The sequence below is a fragment of the Trichosurus vulpecula genome, chromosome 1, assembly GCF_011100635.1.
Source record: "Trichosurus vulpecula isolate mTriVul1 chromosome 1, mTriVul1.pri, whole genome shotgun sequence".
Taxonomy (NCBI): Eukaryota; Metazoa; Chordata; class Mammalia; order Diprotodontia; family Phalangeridae; genus Trichosurus; species Trichosurus vulpecula.
In genome coordinates this window covers 80,091,374-80,118,775 of record NC_050573.1, presented here as the reverse complement: position 1 = coordinate 80,118,775, position 27,402 = coordinate 80,091,374, and the positions used below count along the sequence as shown (strand labels likewise).

Genomic DNA, 27,402 nt, shown 5'->3' with positions numbered 1-27,402 from the left:
CTCCCTCCATTGTACCCCTTCTCTTCAGTCTCTCCTAATTCGCTTTCTCATCACCACTGCCTGACAATATGCCTGAGTTTCCGCCATCCTTAAAAATCCTTCACTTGATATGTGGACATATTCAACTTAAGAGAACATATAGCCCAGGCTTTTCTTGAAAAATCTAACACAATTGCATTCATCAGAGGGATGTTTGAGTTCTCTAAGAAGTCTTTTTTCCATTTTTTGCCTACACAGAAACTTTCTGTGCACATGCCTTAGGGGATTGTTAAATTGTTACAATGCCAAATAACAATGTTGGGGTTTTTGTGTTTTGTTCTTTGCTGAGGGCAAATTTGATACCACAACCTATATAGCTCATTAGAAACATTGTTATTGACATAGGAGATGTGGGCACATTTATGTCTTCATTGGATGAGATAACTTACTGTTACAAACATACTTAACATAATTTTACTTTGGAAGTCATTGAGTTTTCTGACTGGTCTTTGTAGGAAGAGTAAGTGATCATTTGTGGGATGGGAAGTGATTCAAATAATGTCAGTTCAGTAACTATTGCATTAAAATAATGTTGACAAAAGAAAAAAAAATCACTTCTCCCTGTCATCCCCTCATGTTCTTAGCCTGTACTCTCACTTTTATAGCCAAACTCCTCTGAAGGGATTATCTATAATTGGTGGCTATATTTTCTCACCTCCTATCCACGTGTCAGCCCCTTGCTTTCTGGCTTCCTATCCCACCACTTAACTAAAACGGCTCTCTCCAAAATTTCTAACTATCTCCTTACTCTAAGCCCACTGACCTTTTCTCAGTCCTCATTCTATTTGCGTCCCCTGCAGCTTTAGACAATTTGGAGCACTCACTCCTGGACACCATCCTTCCTTGATTACTGTGATGTTATTGTCTCTCTTGGTTCTCCTACCTGCCTGATCACTCTTTAGTCTTCTTTGCTGGGTCATCATCTTCCCATCCACTAAATGTCAGCAACCCCTAAAGCTTTGTCCCACGTGGACCCTTGTCTTTGGTGACATCAGCTTCCATGGTTTTAGCCATCGGCTCTATGCAGATGACACCAAAATATATTCAACCTTAATCTGTCTTAAATTATCTTCACATGCTATATATTTCCTTCCAGTGTCCTATAGCCATTTCATACTCAGCCATGTTCAAAACAGAACTTGTGTTTTCCCCCACACACTTCCAAATTTCATAACCACAAGATCCTCCATGTCCCTTCCCTCTCATCTCCTAGACTCAACCAGTTGTTAAAACTTGTCAATTCTGCCTCTTCCTTTTTCAGTCCAACCCCTCCCTCCACTTAGGCAGCCTCTACGCTATTTCAGGCCCTCATTAACTTCTCCATTAGACTATTAAAATAGCCTCCCAGTTAGAATCTCCAATTTCTCTCATTCCACTTCATCTTCCTCTCAGCTGTCCAGTTGATAATGCTAAGATACAAATGCAGCCATCTCACTGCCCTGCTTAAGAAATTCCGAGGGGCCCCCATTACTACCAAGACAAGATCCAAACTTCTGACCCTAATATCCAGTATTGTTTCATATTGTTCTTTTCATGTATTTTATTCAGGGCAAGCTGATCTGTTCCCTGTAAACACCATTCCATCTCCCATCTCTGACCCATGCTTAGGTATTTTCTACACAAGATGGCTGGCATGCATGTTCTTAGAATCACTCAGTTCCCTTCAGAGCACAACTCAGGTGCCATTTTTTTGCATAAGACATCAGCCTGCCAGTTTTTAGTTGTCTTTCTCTTGAAATTTTTTTTTTATAGTATACAGTGGTTAGTTAATGTTTGTTAATAGAGTTGAGTCTCCTAGATGCTTTCTAGCTTTAGCCAGGAGGACTCGCTCTTGTACACAGCCCCTCTCTGGTCAGACCTCACATACCCAAGCATGCCTCCATTCTGTACTTGAGCTGTACCAGTCCCAGAATCCTTTTCTCCAAATCATCTCTCCCTCCTGCTAATTTAATTTCTCTCCAGGTAACATCACTCTTGAATCCTTTAGCTCTACTAAATCTTCCAAGCATTCAGTATGTTTTCTCATTAAACTTGTTCAGAAACAGGCTAGTTTTCTGTTCAAACTCCTTCACCACATTCAGACTAGTTTTCTGGCTCCGAAATGGCCAACCACGTCTTTGAATCTTCTTTCTGATCCCCTTAAGACTGCAGAAATGGAGGCAACTATGTTCCCCACAGCCTTGGTAACACAGCTGTTCTCTTTTCAGATCTTCTCTCTCTGGCTTAGCCAAGAGAACTATCTACAGACTGCAGGGTTACATAGGGAAGGCTGTGGAAAACCTGAAGCATTCACTGGCCTAAGACTAGCTTCTCCCTATTTTTTTTCATACTGATAGAATGGGAGCCCCTGGAGAGCAGGGAAAGTTTTTTTGTTTTAATTTTGTCTTTGTATCCCCAGCCAGTCAACTAGCATCTATTAATCATCTGCTGTGTGCCTAGCACATAATAAGTGCTTAATAATATGCTTCTTGTTTGATGTTCTTCTGAGGACTTAAGTGTTGTGAAGTAGAAACCAATCCTTACTGTAGCCTACAAGATTACACTTCTTTGTAAGGTCTATTCTCCAAAGTGATTTGGAGTCAAAGGATTTGTCCATAGTCCTTTGAGCTTGGATATAAAGCCTCCCCTCCCCTTCCCCCTTACTCCTCTTGAGGGGGAAAGGATTGTGTTCTCTCCTTTCCATGCTCTATGCAGCTTCTCTCCACTGTTAATGCTGGATTCCAGCTACCAGTGGATTTTTGCCTCTGAGTCCAGGCTGATGGAGGGTAATTACTTAGCTCTCCCATCAAGGAAGGCCTGCTTGCACCCAGAAGTTGAGTGTCTGGGCTCCCAGGTGGAAAACAAGCTCCATGTTGCGCCCAGTATAGCACATTCTGTCCACCACTACCGTCTGTAGTAGTTACTTCTTCTTTGCTGTCCTGGGCCTCCAGGATGTACTGAAAATACACACCATGACTTGCCCATGCTGCCAACACTAAGGTGCTTCCCAATTTCAGGTGGCTTCCAGTTATATGGGCTCAGGACTTAGGTTGCTGGTCCTTGGACCCATTAGTTACTCCTCTGCCCAAGTCCTTTGGGTCACATTCTTGCCCTGTTCCCTAATGTTGCAACCTTGTCCAGCTGGATGAGCTGATGAATATCAGACCTGTGTAGTTGTCAGCAACGGAATGTCCTCCAAAGTGATTTTGGAGTATATTACTCAGTCCCTGCTTCTTTTCCCAACTCCAGATTGTCCTCAGATGCCTAAACTCATTCTGGGAGTAGCCTTATCCTTGTTTGATGTTGGGTGGTGACAATACTGGCTGTTCCCCCCCCAAAATGCAACAATGTCACAGGCTGTCAGTTGCAAAAATGTTGGGCATTTAGATGATTAATGATACTGTCCCTGAAATGACAGGGTCCCCTATTTTCCCTGGAAAACATGTGGGGATATGATCCCTGGCTTCTGCAGCATGTGTGTCAAAGCATTCTAGTGACCTGGGTTGGATCATCTTATTGCTCCAAGAGATTAGTGTTAAGTATTTGGCAATGCCCTGCCCCTGCCCCAGTGTTCTACACCACCACCCCCACTTCCTCCAGAATAATAGGCAGAGGAAGCTGTCTCCATTGTCATCTGGATAATCTGGTCACTTGTGGTCATGCTTTTGCCTGATACTTTAAGTTCCCTTGTGGGCCTGGCTCTAACCCAAACAGCCGTGAAGTGATTTTGTTAAGTGGTTATAAGACCAAATCTGATTATTATATTATATATTATATTGTTGTCTTAATGCCCTTAAATCAACTTAGGAATCAGGGGCAGCTGTGTAGCCCTGTAGCCTTCTTTTCTCTGAGGGGGAAAAAAACCACAAAACCAGGGAATGGGTAAGGAGAGGCAGTAAGAGTCAGCAGAAACCTTTGTCGGACCTTTATTGGTTCCCTGCTAATAGGAAACAACTGCCCAAACCAGGGTGGGGAACCAGCAGCCTTGAGGCTACATATGGCCTAAAATTCGGATTCAGTCAAAGGGCTGCCTTTGAGGACCTAGAGGGCCATCTGTTGCCTTGAGGCCTCATGTTCCCCATCCCTGGTCTAAACTCACTCCCTACAACATATAATTCTTTTTTATCATCCAGCCCCATACTTCATCTGTTTCAAAATCTGAATTCTACTAATGCTCTTTTCCCCCTTTGTTTCCTAAACAGTTTTATTTCCTGAAAATTTTCCAAGGGTTTGGGTGTTGCCTCATTACCATTTGGGTGTTGCTGGCTGCTAGAACTATTTGTTAGAGTCAGCACTGGGGTCAGGATGGTCACGTGGCTGGAGTTGCAGCAGTCAGGCCGGGAGTTGACAAGCAGCTGTTGCCTCCACCTGCTGTTAAGTCTCATCTTCAACATTTAGGGGTGGTATAATTCTTAGAATCAAAATGTCATCAAGATCAAATCACCATGTAATTTATTTTTTGAGTTCCAACTAGATATTACAAGAATCATCATGATGGAAAAATTGTGACATTACTGAAATCGCAGGAGATAGAATCATGTATGTTGCCAAAATAAGAACAAGATGAACAGAGCTACAGTTTGCCCTGTAACCCCCTTCCTATAGTGCTTTATCAGAAGCGCTCCAAGTTTTGGAGGTTTTTGGTTTTTGTAAATAACAGCCTTTATGAAAACAAAAACAAAATTTTCTCAGTTATATGAAATAGGGCCTCATAGTGCAGTGGAAAGAGCACCTCATTTGTACTTAGAGGATGGATTCAAATCTCAGCTCTGTTAATTACTACTTTGTGTGACATTGAGCAAATCACTTAACCTTTCTAAACTTCGGTGTCATCTGTTAAATCTCAGGAGGTTGGATTTGTCAGTTTGAGAACTTTCTGATCTAAGGTCAGTCCTCTTTGCAGTCAGTAATTATTGAGAAGCACTCCCAAAGCACTTCTGTTTATGTGGCTTATATCTCTTGATATTCATTGCATTAGAAATTAATTAAAACATTAGTATTACTATGAAAGTGATTTTCATTCAGTCAATAAACATTTATTAATTGCTTACCATGTGGTAGGCACTGTGCTAAGTACTGGAGGTTTTGACCTCATGGACCAACTAAATGGGTCTTGGGGATCCCTGGGCATCTTTGGATCATACTTTGAAATCTGCTGGATTAGATAATCTCTAAGATCCCTTTCAGCTCTAAATCCTATGATAGCGGACCTGGAGAAAATGAGTAACATCTGGCAAGTGGTATTGGGTTAATTAAAAGGAGAGAGGGGAGATAATCCTCTCAGGAAAAAACAAAAACTGGTAGTGGTATAGTGAAGGGCACAAATAAAAACCTCTCAGATAAAAATGCTTTCTTGATCATTGATACTTATCAGTTTCATCAGTGTGGGAACTCAGTAATACAGATTGAATCTATACCTTCTCATGCTATGCTACCCTGGTCTGTACTTTCCTATAAATCTCCTACCATAAATACTCTATGTTATCCACCCAGTGTTCTGCGGGCCTCCCTCTAGATCTCTTGCTCATATATAGGTGCCAGTGAACAACATGGTTCTGTTGTATCTTGCTGTTCAGGTCACCAGCCTACCTCCTCTTTAATGTTGCTTTTGTTTTCCAAGCATTCATTTTGACTTAAACTCCACTCCCTCTCCAGACCACTCCCATTAAACCCTGGTAATTAAAAAATTCAAGGAAAACCAATTCACACAACAATCACATACTGTATATCATATCTATAACCCCTGCCTCTGTCAAAAGCAGGAAGGGTGTGTTTCCTCTATCAATTCTGCAGGACCATGTTTTAATGATGTCTTTTACACCAACAATGGCATGCATTTCTTTTTTGGTAATGTGCTACATACTTCTCATGTTCACCATATGTTTCTCCATTGCCTTTTGGGTGACCTGCAACTTTTAATTTTTTGGAGACTAATATTCCTGTTTCACCACAATGTAGCAGAAAAAGATTGGTGTTAAAAAGATGGGCCTTTGTTTCAAGAAATTTGTGGCTGTTTAAGACATTGCTCAGTTTACCAAATACAGTCTAGTCTGCTCTTTCCCCCCCATTAAGTTCTTGGTGCAGTTCATTGTCCATGAACATTTTCTATCCAAGATACATGTACTAATGGACCATCTGTATACATTAGCTATCCAGCGGCATATCATAGTCTAGATTCTTCTCTCATTTGGTTTTAGATAGTTTAGTCAAACTCTTGAATTATAGTAGACCTCATTAAGGAGGCTGTTCAGTATTCTAGGTTTTTAAGTGATCCACATGGTGTCATCTGCAAGGAGGAACATCTAGAGAACACTACTATCTATTGATAAACCCTCTTCCAAGTCAAGTCAACAGGCATTTATTTTGTGCCAGGCACTGTGCTAAGTGCCTGGGATACAAAGAAAGGCAGAGATAGTCCCTGCTCATATTCTGATGGTGGAAGACAACATGCAAACAACTATGTACATACAGGGTATCTACATGGTTAACTGGAGACAATCTCAGTGAGAAGCCATTAGCATTGAGGGGGACTGGTAAAGGCTTCTTACAATGTTGGGATTTGAGCTGAGACTTGAAAGAAGCCCGGAGATGGAGATGAGGAGGGAGAACATTCCAGGCATGGGAAACAACCAGTGAAAAGGCACAAAGTTGGGAGATAGAGTGGCCTGTGTGAGGAACGGGAAGGCTGGTGTTAACTGGATCGTAAGTCAGATTGTGAAGGGCTTTAAAAGTTAAATAGGATTTTATATTTGATCCTGAAGGTACTAGAGAGCAGCTGGAATTTATTTCATAGGGCAGTGGCATGGTCAGACCTATTCTTTAGGAATTTCACTTTCGTAGCTGAGTGGAAGATGGACTTGAGTGGAAAGATCCTTGGGCCAGGGAGACTAGCCAGAAGGCTATTGCAATTGTCTAAAAGTGAGCTGATGAGAACCTGTACCCGGGTGATGGTTCTGTTGGAAGAGAGAGAGGTACATAAGTTATCCCTTTCACAGTTTGGGGGTTAAGGGCACACTGGCTCCGCAATTTGGAAAATCCGCAAAACACTTTTTGGCCTCCCCTTCATACCAGAAAAGAAGTCTGATTTTTTTTTCTTTTTTCTTTTATAGGGTGTTTACAGCACCTTGTAAAATTTGGGTGAAGTATTTGATCATAGGCTCTGTGTCTTCTGTTGGTCTTTGTGTATTGTCTGCAGCTTCTGCAAAACTCTCAAAAAAAATTCCCATTTAATTTCTTCTGCTGAAATCATGATGGGCAAAGTTGCTATGTGGAAGGGATAACTGTATGTGAGAGATGTTAAAGTAGAAATGATGAGACTGGCAATAGATTGGACATGTGGAGTGAGTGAAGACTTGAGGGTGACACCAAGGCTGTGAGCTTGAGTGACTTGACTTGTTGACATATGCATGGGAGGCATTTTGTAGAAAGGGACCCTTTGAGATAGCACTTTGCCCTATGAAATAAAATGATGTACAGTCAACACAAAATAAACAGTGGAATTTCGCATTCTCTACACTTTATGCTTGCATGACCACAAAGATGTGGTCTGCTTTAGAGTACCATTTGCCTGTGTATTGCCTTCTTACCTTTCATCAAATATGCCTTTGATATGTCTGTAAATTATTCTCACAAAGATTTTAAGATGGGAAAGGAGGCAAATGGGTCAGTACTTGCTGATATTTATTTGTCTTTTTTTTGGTAGTAATATCCATGCTTAAGATATGGTTAAATTTTTTTGTGATATTTGGTGCTTGCCTTTTGGACACTTCTCAAGGAAAGTATTCATGAAATATAGATATGAAACTTCTGTGTGCTCTGCAAACCTCTTTCATTTCATAATATGAGCCACATTTTCTGATGTATTTTTGATGTTCCCCCATGTTTCTGCCTTTGTATTGAAGTCACTGGGTATTAAAAGTATATATTGATTTAATTTGAAGTATCTTAATGAGTTCTTTCTTGAACTCGATTACAGGCTACTCCACCTAGAAGAGCCTTTTCTATTTTTATTTTTTAGATTTTTAAAAATATTTTTAAATGTTCATTCTTTAAATTTAGAGCTTCAATATGCTATAACACATCTGTAGTACTCTCATTTATCACAGCTTCATGACTTTCATCAGTTCCATTCAGCAGCATGTGAACAACACTGAAGATGACAGAGTAGTCCAAGGTTGGAGTTTGGCAAGGCATGATTGGTGATAGGACAAAAGGCCAAAGAATTTGAGTGTAGAGTTGTACTGATTCACCAAGGCATTCTCAAGTCTTCCAGGCTTTATTATTTTTTCTTGACACTGTTCCCTTCAGATACATGGGCACTGTCAGTCTGACTTGATGGTATATCCTAATGACCCCTGAGTATTGCTACTCACCCTTCCTCTTTTTCCTTAGGTACAGAGGGCCTTTCCCTCCAGAATTCCCCGTTGTTTTTCCTTTTGTTTTGTCTTCCCCAGAGTGTGTGCTCTGTGGGAACAGAGACAGACCCATTTTTTTTTTCTATTTGTGTCTTTAGCCTCTCTCCATTAGCATAATTCTTGGCACATAGTAAGTGCCTAATAAATGCTTTTTTCATTCATTTATAAGTAAAAGGCAATTGGAGGTGGGAGAGAGTACTGATAATCGGAGGCCCAGGGAACACTGCACAGAGGAGAACCTGAGCTGAATACTGAAGGAATATAAGAATGCTAAGAGGCTAAGATGAGGAAGGAATGCAGCATGGAGGATGACTGCTGTACGTTGCACCTGGGACACCCTCCTCTCACATGTGGGACCCCAAGACTAGCTATCATGGTTTCAAGGGACTCTGTGGTTCTACACCCATTTAAAATGAAAGCTCACTAGCCTCCCCTGAAGTGTTCACTTTTTGCCTAGTTGGCTTGAGGATGCAGATATTTCAAAGCAAAGGCTTTGAAAAATGAAATAAAAAAAGAAAGAAAACAGTAATATTTGCAATAAGACACTCCCCTCATAAGTCTAGAATATATGCTCTCACAAATATACATAAGAGTAACACACACAAGGGGGCCCCACACAAAGCATATATGTGAAAGGGCAACATCCCTCTGATGCTGCAATACCACTGATATCTTCTGGTGATGTCATTGTGCTTCTCTCACTAGGCCCTGTACCTGATGGTATGGGTCTCTGTTGAGCTAATAGCTCTGATGTGTTCCCCTGGTCCCTGCTGATCTCATAGCGATTACTGTGCAGCTGATGATACCCTGCTGGTTCTGTGGCATCTTGGGCACATTATTCTGCAGGTCCTGAAGAACTCAGCTGAATGTTACTCAAGGAGGTACTAGACATATAATCTCTACTCTGTAGCTCCCTGAGACTATTCTGACAGTGATTACTCTGGCTCTACTGCCTGACAGAGTGTTGGACTGATCATGGATCACCCCTCCCCAAGAGATAATTAAAGTCCTCAATTACAGATCATTATCTAATGGTCAGTTACTTCCAAGATCCTCTTAGGCAGCATAGAAATGAATTTGAGTAAAAATAAAAGGTAGGCTAAGGGCACAAGATCAGTGTTTGACACCCACATAGCCCACATTCCAATCTTTATCATGTATATCTGTGAGCTGCAAAATCCTATTTCAGTGATGCAGTATTGAACCTGTAAATACAAGAAGGGGAGCGATGGAATGTCCATGTGCTACCGGGGCAGCCACCAATTCACATGGTAAATCTTGCAGAAGAGGCTATCTCAAGTTCAGGGTACTCCATGGGTACACATCTGATAAAAACCAACAAAATATCATAACTCATGAGCTTTTATCCATGTGTTTACTTTAACTAGTTGGCTGGATGACATAATTCATTCAAACATATAATAAAATAGTATAATCAGAGAACTACTAATAAAGCACTTCCCCTAGAAACCTGGATTGCACATACACATACAATTTTATATATACATATGAGCACACACACATAAAACTGTACAATATATAACATGCAATATGTGTGTATATATGTATATACATATATACAGCTCTTAACACATGTATGCAGGGGCAGTTTACACTTCTACTGCAGGGTGGCCAATGCTATCTGCTGCAGTGGATCATCCTAGTCCCTGATTGACTTGAGGGGCATGCAGTCTCTCTGCCAGTTTTGTAGTCCCTGCAGACGTGAGCGTGGCAGATGATTTCTTGTGAGCCTTGCTCCATGCTGTTCTCCACTGGTCACTAACAGCTGCATCCCTACTGGTCACAAAGTAATGGACAACTTTGCCCTAATTCAATTTTCAGATGGACTCCTTGATGGAGGTGCTATTTCCTTGCTATAAAATGAAGAGTGGACTCTACCATTCTCAATTCCAGTTTAAAGTCCAGGGGCTTTTTACTCTAGCTCTCTTAGAAAGGTAGGGGACTTTACACTAGGAGAAAAACCCCTCTGCAGTTGTTTCTCTTCCTCCCACAGCAAATGTCCCTCAGTTCTCAGTCTTGGTTATAATGGCTCTACCTTCTTTCAAAGTGGCCCTCACTCCAGGTAGCTAATTCTTACAGACTCAGAACAGACTCAGAGTACCAGTGCATTAAGACTTGTCAAGATATTAAGAGACACTCTGTTTTTCCAGAGCTAATGCCCAGCAAACAGGCTGTGCCCTGAGCTTGGCATAACAACAATCCATTGCACTCACCCCTTGGATGATCTCATCTTTTAGCAAAATATATTCCTTTGACCAGCACCAAATGTTCTCCCTTTTTCTCAGGGACCTGAGAGCCAAAAGCAGCCTACTAGCTGCAGCAGAAAGTGATCAGTCACACCTCCTGACACCTGTGCTTGTGTAACTGCTAAGTGAACCAAACCAGATACTGCACTCCTGTTCCTGCCATGCTAATTCTGGTACTGTACCTCACTGAAAAATCACAAAGCTCAATGACCCTTATGCAATGGATCTAATGATTTAAGAACTGTCCCATGGGACTCAAGAACACCTGTATTGTCCCCAAAATGCCTGCACAGGTGTGCCTGCTGTGGGAACTGTTTACTCAAGACCTAAGGATGCCGGTGTTAGATTCTACCTTTTTGTGGTTTTCAGGCTTATAAGCCCTACCCCTACCCAGCAAGTCAAGTCCTCCTACTTAGGCAGGGCTTTGGTTTGCAAACCTGTTTTACACAGTTTGAAATTAATTAAACTGCTATTTGATTCCTGACTCTCCTGTCTCTGGCCTGCTTTGGTCAGCTCTGGCCTCCCACAGGTTACAGACCAGTCCGGTACATTTAAAATTCTTTTGTAGGTTCTAAGTTTTTTTTTTTCCATCTCTCAATCTCTCATTTTAAATCTCAACTTCCTGGTCACTAAAGACAAGGGGCTCTCAGCCAGAGGCCTTAATCTGCTTTGGAGTTAAAAACTGCTAGTCCCTCTCTAGGAGGATGGTTGGATTTTTGACATAAATGGAGCTGTTTGGAAGAAGCGTGGGTTTAGAGTGAAAGATGAATTCCATTTTGGACATGTCAAATTTGAGGTGCTGATGGGACATCCAGGCGGAGTTATTCAGCATGATGTTATTGATATGGTACCTTGAGTTCAGGAGAATACTGCTGGATATATACATTGAATAGTCATCTGCATAGAGATAGTAAATGAACTGATGAGATCACCAAGGAGAAACAACAGAGAAAAAGAGAGAGAGAGACTCCATCATCATCACCCTAGAAAAATGCCCACATTTAGTGGGCCGGGGATATTATCTGTGATAAACAACAAAGCCTAAAAAGAAGCAGTCAACAGGTAGGAGGGGAACGGGGAAAGAGCAAATGAGGAAGGAGAGAGTATCCCGGAGGAGGTTTGGTTGACCATATGAAAAGCAGTAGAGAGGTCAAGAAAGCTGAGGAACTGGGGTGGGGAGGAAGGGGCAGAGAGAAGGCATTCCATGATAAAAAGGCAGTATAGCACAGTCATGTGTAGGATTTGCAATGTGAAAGACCTAGCTGGTTTCAGGATTTTTCTCAAACACTGATCATCTGTATCATCCTGGGTGGGACTTCATTATCTGTAAAGAGGTTAGACTAGATGATCTCTGAAGTGTCTTCCAGCTCTAGATCTATAATCCTATGATGTAGCATTGGAAAGATCATTGATAGCTTTGCAGAGACCCATTTAAGCCAGAATAATGGGGTCTGAAATCAGATTGTAAGGAGATGGAGGCAGTGGATTCGGTGACTCCACTGCTGTCAGGAGACAACCCTTTAATCAAGTTTGACTGTGAAAGGGGGATGGGTGTGGGGGGAGCAAATGAAGGTTTTTTTTTTAAAGGATGGGAGAGAGCTGGGCATGTCTGAAGGCACCAGGAAAAGAGCCATTGCCTAAGGAGAGGAGAGGGGCAGATGTGGGTTGTGAGAGAAAATTATTTGGGGGACAAGCTCCTTGGAGGGGACATACATACAGAGAATCGGTTTTGATGAGCAAGAAGGGGGAGAGCTACCTAAAAAGAATCAAACAACCTCAATTTCTTAAACAGACAAGCAGAGAAGACGGAAACACGAGTGAAAAACGGGAAGGTGAAAACAAAAAGCTCAGGAAAGCCTCACTTTGGACCTTGAAATTGTAGATGGGGCAGAGGCCGGCCACCGAGATGTCAAATCCTCCCCGCCGCCTAGAGCGGCCGCGCGGGGCCTCCTGGCCTCAGAAGGCACCAAGACCCTCGCTTCCGGTCAGAGGTTTCTGTCTCGCGCGGGGCGTCTCTGCAGCGCCGGGTGAGTCGGGGGTGGCTTAGGTCGGGGGAGGGTGTGAGGGTGAGCGCCCCGGGGACCTCTCCAAGCGCGCGCGCGCTTGGTATTTCTCCGCCCTGCCCAAGGGAAGGAGGGGCGGGTTCGTCCCTGGCGGCCAGACTTGGCCCGGCGTGCCGGCAGGGGGCGGGCCCCGAGGTGGGGCTTTGGGTGCCGGGGCGGCCCCATCAGGGAGCGGCTCTAACTCTGGAGGAGCTGGAGCTGGGACCGAGCTGGGCCAGGCGAGGCCTCCGCCCTCCTGCACGCATGCGGACACGCGCACCCCGCCACGCCAATCTCGGCCCCTTCCACTCCCCGCCCCCCCCATCCGCCCCTCACCCTGATGCTCCGCTTGGGCTTCGCGGCCGGCTGCTGCAGTTTGCCCGCAGATTCTCCGCCAAGCTCCAGCCGACCCTGCCCCCCCCCATCCAAACCCCCGCTGAGCTCCAGCGGAGTCCGAACAGAGCCCCAGCGGAACCCCCTCTACCCCTACCCCCCCCAGCCCTAGCCGAGCGCCCGTTTGAGATACGGCTGCGGCCGGAGTCCCCGTCAAACATCAGACCCTCGAGCAATAATACGGCAAGCTAGTGTTTGGTAATAATAAACGTATGTATATAGACAGTCAATTAAAATGTATTAAAATGTGACAGGCACTGTGCTAAGCGCTAGGGATACCAAGAAAGGCAAAGGCAGTCACAAAACACAATCTTTTTGTTTGGGGTCACTAACAGCTGGGGATACCAAGGGAGCCTTATTTTAGCCATGGCTCTTGAGCTGAACTTTGAAAGGAGTTTGGAGTTTGGAGAAGTGGAGAGGGAATGGCAACTGTAAAGGGCAGCAGCAGAGTGCCAGAGGAGATACAAAGCGTAGATCACACTTGCTACTCACACTTATTGGGGGATGAGACACTCACACGTAATTGCAATACAAAACTTTTCATGATAAATGACTTAGAATGGGTTGTGAGTTACTAAGTCCCAAGTATAGTGAGAAGATGACTCAATGCTTTCATACCAGGCTGGAGACACCCGCCCCCAACTCTTAAGTAAGAGTCTTTCGGACAAGGCTGACTGTCCTCAGTTTCTGGTGCTCTGGGTTTCATATCGGCTCAAAACCATATAGCTTGATGTGTTTATATTTACTAGTCATCCAGAGGGTGATTGCTCAAGGCAAAGTCGTTTATTGAAACAGCATGATTAGAAAAGTATGGCTGAAACACTTCCCCCATAAATAAGGCAAATTCTTTCAAATACACTTTCAGTGGGAAAAAAGAGACATGTAAGTAACAGTAATGACATGTGGACATGGTATATATGTGGATGGGCAGCACCTCTGATGCTAACCAAGGTCCTTGTAAGGTTTCCAGTTTGTTGTGGTGACACAGGTCCAAGTCTTTTTGGTTCTGTCTCCTCTCGGCATGTTAGCCTATTTTGCTGGCTCTCCTATGGTCACTGTCTTGCCACAGGCATCCTTTCTCATGCCCTATCAGACTCAAACCTGTTTTTTATCCTTAAACGTGTTCTTCTGACTTATTATTTCTGTCTTCTGTACTACCATTTATTTACCCAATCTCCTTTGTTCAAAACATCAAGGTTATCTTTGGTACTCCTCCCTCACATCCATTTAATTGTTACATTCTGTCAACCGTTTTCACAACATCTAATATCCATTCCTTTCTTTATCCCCTGATACAGGTCCTCATCATTACTTGCCCAGACTATTATATAGTGCTATATACTGTGATGTTTAATGGATCTCATGGATAATAGGTTTACTGTCCACTGGCACATGTCACAACTCACCCATACTTTCTTATCCTATGTTATTCTTTTCTATGTACAGAACTATATAAATGTGAGTTTGTCACTTATTGTTTTAATATATAGGGAATTATATTTATTCTGCTTAATCCCAGGGGACTGAAACAGAAACAGATTTCCAGAAAGGCAGATTTCAGTTTAATAAAAGAAAGAATTTCTAACCATTACAACTCTTCCCAAATGGAGAAGGCTGCCCTCAGAGGGATGCAGTTTATTAGTAGAGGTCATAGGATCACAGACCTTGAGCTAGAACCCCTCATTTTACAGATGAAGTTGGAGGCTAAATGATTTGACCAAGTTCACACAACAGTGAGATCAGATAGAAGCTGATGACCACTTGGGGATTACAGATTTAGAACTGGAAAGTATGTTAGAGGCCATGGAGATCCTCCACATATGAGGAAATTGAGGAGAGATTAAGTGCCTTAGCCAGGTCATACAGGTATTGAGTAGCAGAAGTGATATTCAAACTCAGGTATTCTGCCTCTTCATCCTGGGCTATAACCCCTGTATATAGTATGGTGCCTTCTGTATTGTAAAGGAAGCTTTTATTCCAGTATGAGTTGAACTAGATTCATCCTGCCAAGTTTTCTTCTTGTTCTGTGATTCTATGGTTATTGTTACACTATCTTTCTAACAGATACAGGCCTAGAGACTGTAGATAGTTATAGAGTATCAGAGCTGTATGGGACTTTACAAATTATTTTGTTGATTATTTGGTTACTTTACAGATGAGAAACTGAAGCCCAGAGAGGGGCTTTTTTATGGTCACACAGTGAGGTAGTTTTTGAGCTGGTACTAGAACCTAGATCTCCTGCCCCACAGAATCATATGAGTCTGTCCTTCAAATCATGGACTCATAAGATTACTGAGGTGAGAGGGAGTTTAGAGGCTTTGTAGTCCATTGTTTCCCAACCACTGGCTCATAGCAAATTGTTCCTGGTTACACTCTTGTGGGGAAGGACCTTTGCTCTTGACATTGATGATCTTCATATAACTTCTGTAGTGAGCTTTGAAAGACTAGTGCATTAGGAGCAGGCCTTCACAGGCTTGCTATAGGGAGACCTGAGCCTGCTAATGGATTCAATACAAGGTATTTATTAAGTATCTTCTCTCTGCCAGTCACCATTCTAGGCACAGGGAGTGCAGAGACAAAAATGAAACAGTTTTGCTTTCAATGAGTTTGCATTTTATTACATTTATTTTATGTATGCAGAAAATTAAATACAAAATATATGTAATTTGCAAGAGAACACTGTCAACTAGGGATCAGAATAGATTTCCTGTAGGACATGGCATTCAAGATAACTTTCAAGGAAGTTTAGAATCTTATGATGTAGAGATGGGGTTTCCCAACTGTCTAATATTCCCCTTTCTGCCTTAAAAACAGACAGGCTGCCTGGGTTCTCTGTCTTTCGTTGTGGGGCTGTGAGCATTTCTTTTTAGGCATCTGAAGATATTACGGCTCATGGATGGGAATAGGGTGGTTGAAGAAAGCTTTCTGGAGGCAATAAATGTTAAGAATTGGCTTAGACAGCTGATAAAGTGGTGTCGGCAGTGAGGAGAGAGGACTTTTCATGTTGAGGGACAACAGGGGCTGGAAATTTGGGATCTGTCCTGGTCTCCTCAAAGTTCCTTTGTTCCCCTAAATCTTCCTAGGTTCCTGCCCATTCCACCACAGGAAGGCCAGGAAAACTGACAATGGAGGCTGAATGCCTGTCAACCAGGCCCCAGGTGAGCAGTCTTTTACCTGATTGTTTCAGACCCAGTGTGGCTTTTCTTTCTTTCCTTGGCCAGCAGTTTCTCTGTTAGTTTCTTTCCCCTTCAGGGACCTGAGCTCAAATATTCTTTCCTTGGGGCTTATAACAGGCCTGGGGAAGAGAAACTCTATGGCCTGTATCCCAGATGTCTAAGCTACCCCCAGTATACATACACACACATACATCCCTTTTACCCATGCAACTATAGAGTTTGAAGTCACTGCCCTAGGGCCTCTTTATTAAATCATTGTAGCTAAGATGAGGGATTTTGCTTCTTTTTGGATTTGGAAAGTATTTTTAAAAGTCCATTTCCCTCCCAAAGTGTGGCTTTCCTCACCCCATCAACCCCAGCCCTTTGCTGAGAAAGGGATTTACATATTCTTTTCCTTCCAGCTCAACATAAACATGCATAAATTGGACAGTATCCCATTCTTAAATATATCTGGATGGGTTCACACACTCAGTTTTGCCACCTTCCCTTCCCATCCTCTCACCTTTGGTCAGAGAAGTAGGACTGTGCTGGGGCTGCAACAGGAACATATTTTTTTTCAGGCATTAATGATATTTGAGGATGTGGCTGTTTACCTCACCAGAGGTGAGTGGAACTGTCTGGAGCCTGCTCAGAAGAGCCTCTACAGGGATGTGATGCTGGAGAATTATGAGAACATGATCTCATTGGGTAAGTTCTCTCCTCTGGCTCAGTTCTAAGATTCTTGGCGTCCTGTTTGGTAAATAGCAATGGGGTCTGATGGGCTATTTGTGTTTGTTTGAAAGATTCAGGAATCAGAAATCGTTAGTCCTGTTGAGATTCAAACATAGGATATTTTTGTTCTTTTTTCCCCATTCCACTTATCCTCTCTGAGTCTCCTGAGAGCTGAAAATGGACAACTTCTTTAATGTTCCCTGGAATTATAATTTCCTCTTCTTCAAGTTCCCTGGAGGAAACCAAGCTTTTCTACCTCAGTCTCAGAATTCTTCTTGAAAATGTTGAAGGCACCACCAACTATCCAGTCACTTAGGTTTACAACGTTGGAGTCATCCTTGACCCTTCCCTTTTCCTAACCCTCCATGTCCAGCCAGTACCAAGTCTTTCTGCCCTAGTCTCTGGGAGGCCGTTTGCCCATCTGCTCTTCAGCCCCATGATGCTTCTTCCCATTTCCTGCTCTGAAGGTGGCTTGGGTACCCCTCACCTAGTCCTTTTGAGGCTCTGGCAGGTAGTGGGACATAATGAAGTTAGAAGACCTAGGTTCAAATACTGCCTCTCATTTTCAATATCTGTGTGAGCCTTGGTTTCATCATCTGTGAAATGGGGATAAGTCTTGTAGTACTTACCTTATAGAATGATCAAATGAGATAATGTATGTGTCATGCTTTGTAGACTTTAAAGCACATCAGATATTATTGTATCAATATCAGATACTATTATTATTTCTGTTCTTCCTTACCCTCTTCCCAGCCTTTCTGAGGCCTGCCTCTCGTATATGCCATCATGGGACCAAGACACTATTCTCATTTGCTTCCAGTACCACATAGCTATCTGAAGTAACGTGTTTAGAAGCCACCAAGAACCCTGAAAGTGGAATACAAGCTCCTTGAGGAGCTTATATTTTGGTCTTTGTCTCCTTAGACCTAGCATAGTACCTGGTACATAGTAGGTGCTTAAAAATGCTGGTGGCTTTGAAGATTCAACCTTCACTTGATCTTTTGCATTTTTCTTCTTTTCTCCTTTCACACTAAAGCCACCTAGCACAGGTCTCTATCACTTGGCTTCCTAATTGGTCTCTCTCCAGCCTTTCTCCTCTTGAGTCCATCCTCCACACAACTTCTCAATTGTCCTTCCTAAAACAGCTATGTGATCCTGTCACTCCTCTGCTTCAGTGGCTCCCTATTGCCCCAGGATAAAATATAAATGTCTCTCTTTGGCATTGAAAGTGTTTCACAGTCTGGCTTCAGCCTGGTCTTCTAGGTTTATTGCAGATCACTCAGCTTTCCAGGCAAAATGGTCTATCGGTCAGTTTCCTGTACCTGACCTTCCATCTCTGTACTTTTGCATAGTCTATTCCTCATGGCTAGAATGCATCCATTTCCTTCTAGCCTCAATCTTAGAGAATCCATCCCTAGCTCCAGGACTCAGCTTAGACCACTTCTTGTAGGATGCTAATCCTGATCTTCCCTAGTTGTTAAGGCTTCCCTCTGCCTGTCCTCATGACTTCATATCTGCCTTGTGTTTATGTTATTTTTACCTTTCTATGCACATGTTCCCCACTCCCACAGATTGTAAGCTCCTTGAGGTCAGGGGCTCCTTGTTCTTGTCTTCGTATCTTCAGCATCTAGTATAGTTCTTAACACACAGAAGGACCTTAATAAATGCTTGTTGAATTGAATGTACCTCGAGGTGGGGATTTCCCATACTCTTAGTTGGAAGACAACGCATGAACTATTTGTTTTCTGTGCTCTGACTTCCCTTCCCTTCCTGCCTTTGTTCCTTGAGGCTTCCCACATGGAAGTGTAGTCCTCAGAGGGCATGCAGACTTAGCAGACTTTCCCTTGGCCTGATGTTCATAGCCTCTCCCCTACCTGTTCTCCAAGGTCTGGGGCTAAGCTGGGGGCATCACTTTGTATTCAGGACAGACTACCAGATACCATTTCCTTCCCTATGAGCAGGATTTCCAGTATCTAAACCTGATGTGATCTCCCAGCTGGAGCGAGGGGAGGAACCATGGGTTGTGCACACACAGGAGAAAGTGACCTTGAAAGGAGATTGTTCAGGTGAGTGTGTGAGAACCTTTCCTTCATTCAGTTATTGAACAGGCTTTTCTTTACTGAGCGTGTCTTATGTGCTTAGTAGGATATTAGGCTTGATTGTTGAGTCAGGGTTACTGTAATTAGAAGAGGCAGTTTCTGCCTTAAAGGAGGTCACTCTGTTTGGGGAAGTAGAACAGGAAAAATGAACTCTTCAGAGAACAAGCGAAGGCAGTATACGGAGCCATACCGGTCCTGCCCATGTCCATAGGGGCTGAGGAAGTGAAGCCTTAGAGTAGTCAGAGCAAAGGAAGCATATGCAAGGCAGGCTCCTTGGAGGACACGATGTTAATTCAAATAGTCATAGGATTAAAGGATTTAGAGAAGGGAGCAACCTTAGAGGCCATCTTGGCTAACTCCTTCATTTTACAGGAATTGAAGTCAGGTGAGAGGTTCAGTGGCACTTGTGTCCATGTCGTGTCCTCCAGGATAACATAAACTCATTAGGGCCAGAGACTGTTTAATTTTTATTTTTACACCCCAATGTTTAGGGATAGGAATAAGGCCTGGACTTGTGGTTTCATTGGTACAGGGAACCTCTGAATGAGCAATTGCCTTCACTAATGCAGATAGACACCTTCTCTGTAACTTAGAGTCTTGCCTGATGTGCTGAAAGGCAGGTGCTTAGTAAATGTTGACTGGAATTATGTTATTTGTACCCTCCATGCCATCCTCTGTGTCCTTCCCACTTTTAACAGACCTACCTCTTTTGTTACATAGATATATTGTGGCTCTGTTTTAGTTCTGGTATCTGATCCTTGGCATACATTGATGTTGGAGGTACTGAGTGCTGTGTTTGACTCTGAGACTTGCCAGCTACATAACCCTTAAGTCCCTTAGCCCTTAGTTTCTCCATACTATAAAATGAATATAATAAAATACAAATAAATAATGTGGATAAATAAATAATAATACAACCTATCTCATAGGGTTGTGGGAAAAGGGCTATGTAAATTTTAAAGTGCTCAGTATGTATGAGCTGTTAGGATTACTAGGCCTTCATAAGGTGTTGGTGTCTCCCAGTGGCAAGTGGCTTTTTTAATAATGACAACCCAGATAACCAACACTACCCTCAGCCAATCCCAGAGACCTTTTAAGAGCTTTGTCTGAGAATCTTCACAGAAAACTTAGAAGAGTTCTCTGTTGAGGCTTATTGTGCTAAATTCTTAGATGTCCAGAAATACCTACAGCACTGGCCTGTCTCCCACTGCTTTCTTACTCTGAATTCTTGTTACCAAAAGAACACTACCTGTGTGAGTTTGTAGGACAAGTAATTTAACCTCACTAGGCCTCAGTTTCCTAGTCTTTAAAATGAAGGGGTTAGGCTAGATGTACCCTCAGATCTCTTTCAGCTTTAGGGCCTAGGATCCTGGGGTTATCCTCTCATTCCTCATCTTTGGCTTTTGATTTTGTGTTTCTCACTAAAGACTGAGCACAAGGGAGTACACCATACTCATTTATTTAAGTAAGTTAAACTAGACCTACTTGGCAAAAAATAGGAAAAAATTATAACACTCAGTAATCATATGCCCCAGAATGAGCCTGAGATGTGAATTAGTTCCCCTGAGGGGCAGGGAGAGGGGGCAGTGGTATAGAGCCAGCACCAGAGGAGAAAGTAAAGGACAGGCCACCAAGCAGGAGATAGTGGCATCCCATTCAGCCTTGGCTTATCGTTGGCCTGCTTCATGCCCCACTGTGAGCGTCCTGGCCTTAGAACCAATCCTTAAACTGAAGTTACAGATCCAATTCACTGGCTTCTATACCTACTGTGCTTTATGGGCAATTGAAGTTTCTTAAGGTAGGCCACTTTTGACTGTAGGTGATTTTTGCTTTAATCACTAATTGTAGAACCTGATGCCTGGGTCAAAAATGACACCCCTGTATAATAACGTTTTGATTTCTATGACTTTATGTTTCCCTCAGGATGACTTAGAATCTGAGCTTTAGCATAAGAAGGGATCTTAGCTACCATCTAGTCCAGCCTCTTCACTTTACTGATGAAGAAACTGACTCTCAGAGGATTTCCTGTTGGTATCCTCAGGGCCCAGTCTTGTGCCTGGTACATAGTAGGTACTTCATAAGCCATTATTTGTTCATTCATTCATTCATTAGCTTTGCCAGGGTCACACAGCTATTGAGGGGCAGAGCAGGGACTTAGGCTCTGGTCTTCTCTGGCTCAGCTGTTGTTCAGGGCTGTCTTCATGGATGCCTACAGACCTTTGGAGTTGCTGAACAAATACTGGAGGCCAGGTGTTTCCTGTACATCTTGCCCCCATGAGGGTTTTGATCAAGTTAGGAGACCTGGGTTCTAATCTTGTCTTCCACATTTACTGTCAGTGTGACCGTGGGCAAATTATTCAACCTCTCAGAGCTTCAATTTCCTCATCTGCAAAATGGGTCTAACAATACTTGCACTGCCTACCTCACAGGATTGTTGGGAAGAAAATGCTTTGCAAATCTTAAAAGTTCTAGAGAAATATAAGTTATTATGCTTAGGCCGAGGAAGAAATGTGGCATAATAGGTAGGTAAATAGATAGATAGCCTTGGAGTCAGGAAAATCTGGGTTCAAGTACAGCCTCTGACACATCCTGGGTGTGAGCAAGGGCAAGTCACTAAGACATTACAGAAGAGTAGCTGATCTGCATCTGTGAAGGAAGGTTCCACACCATGATAACAATGATAAAGTCACAGGTCTGGGAAAAAAAGAATTCTTAGGTAACCAAAGGCCCTTCTTGTGCCCAGTCGTCTGAATTTGGTAGCTGACCCAGCCTTCTGACTTAGTGAGACAGTATGATAGAGAGCTCTGGGGCTGATTCACTGTTGGTTTTGTTTAAGTGTAGAATTTCTCCCTCTAGCAATTCCTGGAAACTTCTAGTGATGTTTTTTTTCTGTTACTCAAACTTTTTTAACTCCGGTTCTCAAACTTTTTTGGTCTCAGAACTCCTTTAGAATCTGAAAATTATTGAGGACCCTGCCCCCAAAAGAGCTTTTGTTTATATAGGTTACATATCTACCTGTATTTACTGTATTAGAAATTAAAATGTCTTAATATAAGTATGAAAATGTTTTGAACTTGAGTATACCCTGAAAAAGTCTTCGGGGTCCCTAGGAGTCTCTGGACCAAACCTCAAGAACTACTGCTCTCTATACATTCTGTCATATTAGAGAACTCATACATTCTGTGTATGGGCTTTGTGTCTTGAATTTTCTTCTACTGAGTCTATAAGGGACCTGCTATAACATCTTTACTAACTTTCAATATTCCATTTCACCCATTTTATATTTTAGCATTCTAAAATTAGTGTATTTATATGAATTTAGTTCTGCTATTTAGTTCCTCAGTCAGTTCCCATTAGTTAAAAAAGTTATATGGTTTCCATTATTTTCCTTGCTGACCTATGTATCTTGTGAGAAATTTTGCCTCTTCCACATTGATTCTTCTCTATTGGCCTCTCAATACTTCAGATTAACAGGTGTTTATCAAATAAAAGGCTTGAGTCAGCAGAGTATAGTATATAGAAAGTTAGTCTCAGGGGTCATGAACACAAGTTTAAATCTTGTCTCTGACACATACTGGCTGTTGTGACCCTAGAAAAGTCACTTAACCTTTCATTGCTTTTAAATAAAACTTTTTCTTTTTGGAGGGGGGGAAGGCAGGGCAGTTGGGGTTAAGTGACTTGTCCAAGGTCACACACCTGGTAAGTGTGTGTCAAGTGTTTGAGGCTGGATTTGAACTCAGGTCCTCCTGACTCCAGGGCCAGTGCTCTACTCACTGCACCACCTAGCTGCCCCTTCTAAACAACTTTCTAATACTATATTTCATTGATGTTATTGACTTTCCATGTCAGAAGGAGTTTTCTTATCCAGAAAGTCCCTATATTCAGGTCTAGTACCTCTCCCTGTGCTTGTCCTTCTTAAGAATATATGAACATACCACTGTATAGACAAGGTTTTAAGGGAGGACATATGTGACACTCTTTTGTTTTAAGTAAGTTTTCTTTGACATCTTTTGTTTATGACCAGGGCTTTCCAAACCCGCAGTGCAATTTATGTGGCAGCCTACAAGCTTAGGAATTTACATAAATGCTTTAGTAGAGGAAGCTGGGCTACTGCAGAGCTCTCACTAAAATGGCAAATCAAAATATATTGTCTGTTATTTTAATAAAAACCTAAGGTTGGACAGCCCTGGTTTATGACCATAATTCTCCTCAGTATCCCCATATAACACATAGTTTCATATATGCATATATACATAGTTTTACATATATAGTTTTATTTTTAAGACAAAAAAGAGCAAAAAAATCAATATAAGTGAACATTATGTTGAAAAAGTCTGAAAATATGTGCAATGTATAACATTTGTACATCTTCTGCCTCTGCAAAGGGGAGGAATGGGGGTATCTTATATCCTTTTTAAGCCATACAAACTTTATAATTTTACATCATCCACTTTTAAAAAAAATAAGTTTTAATTGATGTCATTTTTATATAACCATAGTTTTCCCCAGTATCCTTCCCATTAATTAGTTTTCCATTAATTCTATTAGTTTTCCACTAATTATATCAGTTTGTTGGCTTGTCCTTCATAATTTGTCTTAACTACAGTAACATCCATGCCAGAGAAGTGTAAAATTATTCATCCCAGAGAGCTATGCCATATGACAAATAGTACTTTTAAGACAAAAAAGAAAAAGAGAAAAAAAATTAGCATAACTGATCAGTACATCAAAAAAAGTCTGAAAATATGTACAACATTTGTGGGAGTTTCTTCTTATCTCTTCTTTCAAGCCTTGCTTGTTATTTATATTTTTACAACATTCACTTTTGATTTTTTCGTATGTGATGGTTATTTCCATTTGCATTGTTGTAGTCATTATGTATATTGTTTTTTGTCTCTACTCACTTTACTCTGCATCAGTTCATGTTGATCTTTCCATGCTTCTCCATATATATCACATTCATCATTTCTTACAGCACAGTAATATTTCATTACATTTACATACCATTTTGTTCATCTATTCCCTAATCAATGGGCATCTACTTTGTAATTCTTTTTTATCACAAAAATGTGCTTCTATAAATATTTTGGCAGTAGAAACTCTGGGTCTAAAGTTATGGGCATTTAGTCACTTTATTTGCATGATATCAAATTGCTTTCCAAAATGGTTGTCCTGGTTTATAGGTCCACCAACAATGTACTAGTAATGCAGCTCTCTAAATACTCTTCCTTTAGCTCATTATCTTCTCAGTCATTCGGCCCATGGTTCTCAAGAGCTCCTTTTCTCCCTATTCTCAATTCATCTCTCTGATATTGCTATTCATTATTTGTTATCTTTCAACCCTTCTATTCTCCTCTTTATACTTTCCCCTTCCTCCTTGGGCTCTTATTCTCTGGCTTCACTCAACCTTGGTATCTGTTATCATTTTTTTCATTTTATTTCTCCTTTCCATCCTCTATTGAAACTATGATGCTAGCATTGAAATCTTTCAGCACCAAGTGTCCTAGTCTCATTCCTACCCCTGCAATTTCTTTTCTGCCAGGATGAAGAGCAGGTAATATATATATGCTTTAAATTCATTGTTACAGATTTGGAGACCAGGCCTGAGAATGAGAGGTTGTCTCTAAAGCAGAAAATTTCTAAGGAGATGGAATTAGAAGTGGCTGCTTTGGAAAGATTTTCAGGGTATCTTCCTCAGAAATTCAGATGTGAAGAAGCTTGTGAAAATAAAGACAAATCAAAGGAAAATCAGGACTGTCTAACAGAAAGACTGAAAAAGCTTTTTTCACAGAAGAAAGGTTTCAAGCCAGTGACAGTGATCCACCAGAAATCGCCTACGAGGGAGAGACATCAAGAATGTAATGAATTTCAGAAAAACTTCAGAAAGGAGTCAAACCCTGTTGGACATCAAAGAATTCCTTTTGGAAGGAAGACTCAGCCATGTGATAAAATGAACCAAAGCTTCAAACAGGATTCAGATCAAATAAAGGGCCAAGTGGAAAAGAAATCTTGTAAACCTAATGCATATCAGAAAAGTTTGAGGCAAAGCTCAGCCCAATCTGGACATCATCAAAGTAACTATGGAGAGAAACCCTATGAGTGTAATGAATGTGGAAAAACCTTCCGTCAAAGCTCAGCCCTTAATCTTCATCACAGAATTCATACTGGTGAGAAACCCTATGAGTGTAATGAGTGTGGGCAAACCTTTAGCCAGCTTTCTAACCTTAGCACACATCAGAGAATTCACACTGGAGAGAAACCTTATGAGTGTACAGAATGTGGGAAAGCCTTTCGTCAGCATTCAGTTTTTATTCGGCACCACAGAATTCACACTGGTGAGAAACCGTATGAGTGTAATGAATGTGGGAAAGCCTTTACTACCTGTTCATCCCTTATTCTTCATTACAGAATCCATACTGGAGAGAAACCCTATGAATGTAGTGAATGTGGTAAAGCCTTCAGTCAGAGCTCATCCCTTATTCTGCATCATAGAATTCATACTGGAGAGAAACCATTTAAATGTAATGAATGTGGACAAACCTTTAGCCAGTTATCAACCCTTATTAAACATGAGAGAACACATAATGGAGAGAAACCCTATTTATGTAATGAATGTGGAAAATCTTTCCGTCAGGACTCTCAACTTCTATTTCATCAGAGAACTCACAATGGTGAGAAACCCTTTCAGTGTAATGTATGTGGGAAAGACTTCAGTGCTCGTGCATCCCTCATTCAGCACCAGAGAATTCATACTGGAGAGAAGCCCTATGAGTGCAGTGAATGTGAGAAAGCCTTCCGTAGACGCTCAGAATTTATTCGGCATCAGAGGGTACATACTGGAGAAAAACCATATGTATGTAATCAGTGTGAAAAATCCTTCAGTGTACACTCTTGCTTTATCCGACACCAGAGAATTCACACGGGTGAGAAGCCTTATAAATGCAACGAATGTGGGAAGGCCTTCCGTCAGAGCTCTCATCTTCTTACACATCAGAGAATTCATACTGGAGAGAAACCTTTCGAGTGTAAAGAATGTAGGAAGTCTTTTTGTCACAGAATATCCCTCATTCAACATCAGAGAGTTCACATTGGAGAGAGACCCTGTGAAAAAGTTGTCACTTCATGACTTACCCACTATTCAAGAAGTAATCTGTCCAATTTATGTTCTCTTTCAGTAAGTGGGGTGTGCTGCATTAATCACATGACTCAACTCCTGAAACACATACCTTTCCTGAAATTAGAGGCTGGATCACTGTGCAAACCCCTGATAGTCTTAACATACATTTCTATACCTTTATTCAGGCAGACTCTGATTTGAAGCTGAGGAACCTCAGTGGTGGCTTTCAGAGGAAGCAGCTCTGGTGTCCAGAGACCCCACAGAAGCTCTCATCATTTGAAAATGACATAAAAGCTGGTGCCTCTCAGTTTTATTGTTTTTGCCCAGGTGCCTTTGGAATGCCTTCCTGCTTACTCTGCTTTGCTGCACACCAGGAGTTGAGGCCTGGAGGTGGCTCATATGGGGCCATCTTAGTGCAGCTGAGTAGTCCTTCCCTCCCAAAGACTTAGTAAAATTCATGAATCTTCCCCATTTATGATTAGGGGTTTCCCATTCAGTAGCTCTTTGTATTTACTGATCTCCTTGGGAACTTTGAGTTGCTTTATGCTTTTCAGGGCCTGGGACTTTGTCTTAAATATCTGTTATATTCCCCCAGGGCCCAACACAAGTTCTGCATGTGGGACCTGTGATTTCATTGGTTGGTAGCGGGAGCTCCTGGCAGGAATGTGGGTCAGTCCAGTCTTGTCCAGAACACTGAGATGCAAGGTGACTTGTGACATGGACAATATGTCAGAGGCAGGACTTAAACCAAGGTGGCCTGGCTCCTGCCAACTTTCCATTCTCTATACCATGGCTGCTTCTGAACAGTGGGTGCAGTGGGGAAAGCATTGAGTCTGGAGTCAGAAGACCTAGGCTTTAATCCTTGATCTGACTTAGCAGTGTGACTGACCATGAGCAGATCACTTAACCTTTTGGAGCTTAAATGTCCTTAGATAATTGTAGACTAATTTATGTTAAATAGCTCTTCTTGTAAAATACAAATACTGCTTGTAACTACTATTTCATTCTCTACTTAGTGGGAATTCAATCTGGTGACTTTCAAAAGCCCAAGGGAGTTGTTTTCAATTCAAAAAGGATTTATGAAATCCCTTTTGTATTTATTCATAGAACACTGGGCTAAGCTGAGGAAGACAGAAAATTGAACTATGACCAGGTCCTTGTCCCA

General features: G+C 41.9%; 1 protein-coding gene across 1 annotated transcript in view; it reads left to right on the top strand.

Annotated features, from left to right (window-relative positions):
* Positions 1 to 26,294, top strand: part of LOC118833606 (zinc finger protein 616-like) — a 42,819-nt gene extending 16,525 nt beyond the window's left edge. The window contains exons 5-10 of the mRNA XM_036740985.1: positions 12,582 to 12,726; positions 12,861 to 13,317; positions 16,218 to 16,292; positions 16,871 to 16,997; positions 18,983 to 19,087; positions 24,709 to 26,294. Of these exons, the coding sequence (XP_036596880.1) occupies positions 12,582 to 12,726; positions 12,861 to 13,317; positions 16,218 to 16,292; positions 16,871 to 16,997; positions 18,983 to 19,087; positions 24,709 to 26,246 (2,447 nt within the window). The 3' untranslated portion in view covers positions 26,247 to 26,294. The remainder of the gene's footprint in view (positions 1 to 12,581; positions 12,727 to 12,860; positions 13,318 to 16,217; positions 16,293 to 16,870; positions 16,998 to 18,982; positions 19,088 to 24,708) is intronic.
* The last annotated feature ends 1,108 nt before the right edge of the window (positions 26,295 to 27,402 follow it).